Source organism: Tupaia chinensis, unplaced genomic scaffold (genome assembly GCF_000334495.1).
Source record: "Tupaia chinensis unplaced genomic scaffold, TupChi_1.0 Scaffold000644_1, whole genome shotgun sequence".
NCBI lineage: Eukaryota > Metazoa > Chordata > Mammalia > Scandentia > Tupaiidae > Tupaia > Tupaia belangeri.
In genome coordinates this window covers 6,847,428-6,853,214 of record NW_006160165.1, presented here as the reverse complement: position 1 = coordinate 6,853,214, position 5,787 = coordinate 6,847,428, and the positions used below count along the sequence as shown (strand labels likewise).

The 5,787-nt window shown below is 52.5% G+C and overlaps 1 protein-coding gene across 1 annotated transcript in view; it reads right to left on the bottom strand.

The window, feature by feature from the left end:
* Positions 1 to 3,911: 3,911 nt before the first annotated feature.
* Positions 3,912 to 5,787, bottom strand: part of CUL4A (cullin 4A) — a gene marked incomplete at its 5' end in the record, with an annotated part of 31,429 nt that continues 29,553 nt past the window's right edge. Inside the window, 1 exon segment of the mRNA XM_014592049.2 lies at positions 3,912 to 4,236. Within this exon segment, the coding sequence (XP_014447535.1) occupies positions 4,141 to 4,236 (96 nt within the window).

Here is a 5,787-nt window from a genome sequence, read left to right as displayed (position 1 = left end):
GCTTAAAACTCACGTCGGGCGTGTGTGCGTGCATGCCCAAGATCCCGAGAGGAGAATGGAGGAGGAGGGATTGCGGCATGGCCATCCCCCCCTGGGGGACGATTTCTCGCTTTATGTCTCTCTGTCTGTCTGGCGAGTGCACGCTCCCTATAGCAAAAACCACCCCCCCCAAAAAAAAAATAAAAAAGCAGACTAGATCATACAGAAAATCAAATCTCAGATGTAGAAGAGAGAATTGCTGGCTTAGAAAAACCCACCACAAAGACAGAAAACTGCCCCCCAAAATGAGAATAATATATGAGAAATACTAGATACTCTCAAACGTCCAAACATCCGGATAATTGATATCCAGAAGGTGAAGAGACTCCTAAGGGCATTGATAATCTATTCCATGAAATCCTGCAAGAAAACTTTCCAAACCTAGAGGCACTCAAAGATCCAATGCCAAGAAATACAAAGGACCCCAAATAGAATCAACCCAAGAAGATCTTCTCCAAGACACATTATAGCCAGACTGACTAAAACCACAAAGACAAGATACCAAGATTGGTAAGAGAGAAACATCAAGTGACCTACAAAGGATATCCCATCAGGCTAACAGCAGACCTCTCATCGGAAACAATGGGAGTGAGGAAAGAATGGGAAAATATATTCAAAGTGTTAGGGAAAAGCAATTTCAACCAACGAGAATACTGTATCCCTTCACATGGGAAGAAAAGACAAGAACATTCTCAGAGAAACAAAATCTGAAAGAATTGGCTAACACCAGACCAGACTGCCAAGTTCTCAAGGGAGTACTGTGTCAGGACAATGAAATAAATCGGGACAATGGGACAACAGAAGATAAAGTACACGAGACTGAACTGGTGAACAGAATTTTGACTTTTGAAAAAAAAAAAAAAAAAACAAACACTGTGGATTTTCTTTAGGCTTTGTTTTCTGGTTTTTAAGGATTTTTGTCCTGTCTTGAGCTGTCGATAGGTTCATGTACCTACTATTTGAACAGAATCCCAACCTGTTTAAATTTTAAGTTTTAAGCAGTTCCTTAGCATTTCTTTGATTTATTAAAGCTAAAACTGCTTTTCTTGACATTAAAAAATATATTTAAAAATACCCATTTAATGACCGTAGTAAGCGTCATTGCGTCAGACGGGTGCTACCTTAGTAAGTTTACTCAGTTCCACGCCTGAAGTCAGACGCGTGCTCGGGTGTGTGCGTACCAGCTGAACTCGCAGTGGAAGCAGTCAGTGGAGGAGGATTGTTTTTTTTTGCAGTTTCATATATTTCATTTGGCTTCCCAGTCATTTCAAGGGGACGTGGAGATGGGGAGCCCGGCCATTATCCCAGCCTGGCAGGACATGGAAGTTAACAGTATCTTTTGATGAGTAGAAGGTTTTGCTTATTTTTTTTTTTTTTTGAGAGAGATGTTAGATTATTTAAGAAATTTTGTGAATCAATAAAATGTGGAGGGAAAAGGGAATGAACAATGACTGTGGACGGAGCGTGGGGTGGGGATGGCGGCGGGCGAGGCGTGGGGAGGTACATACATGTGTAGACGTGGAACTGGAAATGGGAGGTGACAGACAACAGCATGGATGAGTGCGTCACTGAGTATATTCTGGAGGTGAAATCAGTCTGTACGGTGTGACGATGCTCAGTGAATGAATGTGAATTAATCAGTTAAAAAAAGGTCATATCTTAAACGTGCCTGTTTCAAAAAGGGAGAGTCTTTTAATAATTTAACACAAAATCAGATGATATAAACTTGGACTATTCCAGAAAATACTGCTCTAAGCACAGCATGACCACTCCTGCAGCCGCGCTGGCCCAAGTAAATGCGCTGCCACGTCCGCGGCAAGTGCCCGGGGTCCCAGGAGCGGGTCGTCGTCAGTGCCGCCCACCTCCCACCCGCGCCATCACTGCGCTACCTCACGTACACAGCACGGACCGGGTGCCAACAAGATCCTTTTAATCTTTCGACAAAATAACCTGCTTCGCAATTCCAGGACCGCCAGTCTGCTAGAAACTGTCCGGCGGCACAGTAGAGAACAAGCAGCGCCCCTGCGCACGACCGTGAAACCAAACCAAGCTTTATTACGGCAGCCCGACCACGGCACCAGCCCTCCACGGCAGCTCCCCCGATGCAGACAGGCTGCGAGGCTCAGTCTGAGTGGAAACACAAACTCGAATCCCTTGAGCTCGAAAGAGAGTTCACGAGAACTCGGCGGGGCGAGAGGGGCCGAGGGCCGCCAGGCACTGCAGACGCAGGGTCCTCTTGGTGCATCAGGAACCTCACTAGAAACCTGATTTGTAAAAAAAATCAGTCATCAAAGCTTAAAACTTTAAAAAGTACATGGACAGATGCCAGCGTCTGGGCTGCATAATCGATGTGCCAGCGCCGAACACTGACAGTGTCCCTAGCGTCACCCGCCAGGCGCCCTTGCCCTCACACCAAGTGGTCAGCCAGGGAGTGTCGTGGGTCCTGAGCAGTCTGGTGGCGGAAGGACGCAGCATGGAGACCTTCACCAGGCCTGACGCACACTCACGGAGACACGCTCCAGCCTTTCGCCCAAGAACGAGACGGCAGGCAGGAACTTCTACCAGCGTCTTCCCGTCCAACTTGAAGCCATTGTGCACGGGGCAACAGAAACCATTTAAATGCCTAAGAGAACTAGGGGAGGGCTGGGGGGGCACATATGCCATGGGAAAATCTGGAGCCTCGGGAAGGGTGACCCAGAGCCATCTCCCTTCCTTCCAGTCCCAAGTGCCCGGGCTGGTTCCACCTGGAGCCGGGAACTCGCAGCCGCACTGCCTGGAACAGACGCCCTGGGGCTGCACCGAGGAAAACAGCCTCCGGCACGTCAGGCCACATAGTGGTACTGATTGGGGCTGTCTCTGTCTCTCTCCATGTAGTCTCTATCGATAAGAGATTCAATTCTCTTCTTCAAATCTCCAGGCTAAAAAAGACAGAACAAACAAAATTTGTGGTTATAGTGGCATTACGTGTGCAAACCGTCACACGTGAAGTGTGTCACGACATGTATGAAAACACTGCAGGGACCAGCAGTTGGCATAATGGCTATGTCGCTGAACTCCCACGTAGTCAACCACGGTTCGAGTCCTGGGCCCAGTGGATTAAACTCACGCTGGGCGCATGTGCATGCGTGCCCAAGATCCCGAGAGGAGAATGGAGAAGGGATTGTGGTGTGGCCATCCCCCTGGGGGTGATTTCTCGCTTTCTGTCTCTGTCTCTCTGGCACGCGCACGTGTCCCATAGCAAAAAACTCTCAAAAAACCATCAACGTACTGCATCGTGCCTGTTCACAGGGCACATGTAGCTCACTCACAACTACGCAGGAAATACAAGAGCTGAACACCTTGAGACCGCGTGACCCCTCATCAGGTCAGGAGTTTGTGTGTGCACACGCGTCAGCCAGGTCCTCGTAGGAATGTGGGCCTCCTCCCCCCAGCAGTGCCACGCTGTGCTCGCTTGCCCTTCAGGAGCCCCTGACCTTAAGGGCCGCACATTCCTCCTACACCCCACGCACTGACCACGGAGCTGTGCCCACGGAGCCCAACCGTGAGCTTTGTAAAAAAAATCAGTCATCAAAGCTTAAAACTTTAAAAAGTACATGGACAGATGCCAGCGTCTGGGCTGCATAATCGATGTGCCAGCGCCGAACACTGACAGTGTCCCTAGCGTCACCCGCCAGGCGCCCTTGCCCTCACACCAAGTGGTCAGCCAGGGAGTGTCGTGGGTCCTGAGCAGTCTGGTGGCGGAAGGACGCAGCATGGAGACCTTCACCAGGCCTGACGCACACTCACGGAGACACGCTCCAGCCTTTCGCCCAAGAACGAGACGGCAGGCAGGAACTTCTACCAGCGTCTTCCCGTCCAACTTGAAGCCATTGTGCACGGGGCAACAGAAACCATTTAAATGCCTAAGAGAACTAGGGGAGGGCTGGGGGGGCACATATGCCATGGGAAAATCTGGAGCCTCGGGAAGGGTGACCCAGAGCCATCTCCCTTCCTTCCAGTCCCAAGTGCCCGGGCTGGTTCCACCTGGAGCCGGGAACTCGCAGCCGCACTGCCTGGAACAGACGCCCTGGGGCTGCACCGAGGAAAACAGCCTCCGGCACGTCAGGCCACATAGTGGTACTGATTGGGGCTGTCTCTGTCTCTCTCCATGTAGTCTCTATCGATAAGAGATTCAATTCTCTTCTTCAAATCTCCAGGCTAAAAAAGACAGAACAAACAAAATTTGTGGTTATAGTGGCATTACGTGTGCAAACCGTCACACGTGAAGTGTGTCACGACATGTATGAAAACACTGCAGGGACCAGCAGTTGGCATAATGGCTATGTCGCTGAACTCCCACGTAGTCAACCACGGTTCGAGTCCTGGGCCCAGTGGATTAAACTCACGCTGGGCGCATGTGCATGCGTGCCCAAGATCCCGAGAGGAGAATGGAGAAGGGATTGTGGTGTGGCCATCCCCCTGGGGGTGATTTCTCGCTTTCTGTCTCTGTCTCTCTGGCACGCGCACGTGTCCCATAGCAAAAAACTCTCAAAAAACCATCAACGTACTGCATCGTGCCTGTTCACAGGGCACATGTAGCTCACTCACAACTACGCAGGAAATACAAGAGCTGAACACCTTGAGACCGCGTGACCCCTCATCAGGTCAGGAGTTTGTGTGTGCACACGCGTCAGCCAGGTCCTCGTAGGAATGTGGGCCTCCTCCCCCCAGCAGTGCCACGCTGTGCTCGCTTGCCCTTCAGGAGCCCCTGACCTTAAGGGCCGCACATTCCTCCTACACCCCACGCACTGACCACGGAGCTGTGCCCACGGAGCCCAACCGTGAGCTGTGTGTCCCTAGACTACGTAGCCATGGCCCAGGAGGGGGCAGGTCCCTGGCGCTACTGAAGTCGGAGGCCAGTCTACAAGAGGCCCCGCCCCTGCTGTGGCTGCCCACTCAGTGATGGGCTGTGCCTGCTCCCAGTGGAGGACGAGGTTCTTGGCCCCCTGTCCGAGCACTCTTGGGCCTTGCGTCCCCTGGTCTGTACCTGCACACAGGGTGGCGGTGGCACTGGCCTGGCTGGTGGGGAGGGCAGGCCACATAATGCTGCAGCTGCACCTGAGGCCCAGAGGGGGTGGAGTGGGCCCCCGCTGGGTACACTGGACCCCTACCAGGCCCACGGGCTCCTAGCTGCACACCCTCAGGGAGAGGGCGTGACCCGCGCCCTCCCCAGGTGCTTGCACCGCTGGGCTGGCTCAGGCACCGCGGCAATCGGGCGGCACAGTGCGGTGTTCCAGCAGGGCAGCTACACATGGTGCGTTGGAGCTTGGACGGGAGCCGACCTCGGGCTGGAGCGCTGAGGGGACTAGTGTCAGGGGATGACAGACTCCATGCTTCCGGCCACCGTGGGTGCATAAACTCTGATCGTGTGAGTGCGTGCTTCTCAGGGAACACAGTGCCAACGCCGCCCACCTGCTTCCCCGCTTGCAAACAGGAGGTTACTGGGAGAGTGTTGTCTGATGGTCTGTGTTTTCCAATCCCTGGGGTCTCTGGCAACACTTCTTTTTGTACCCGAAGTCAACACACCCCGGGATCAACCCTTACTGTTCTATTTTTTTTTTTTTGGAGAGGTTTTTGCCATAGGGTGTGTGCGCTCGCCAGACAGAGAGAGAGACAGAGAGACAGAAAGCGAGAAATCCCAGGGGCGATGGCCATGCCACAATCCTTTCTCCTTCATTCTCCTCTCGGGATCTTGGGCATGACCGACCA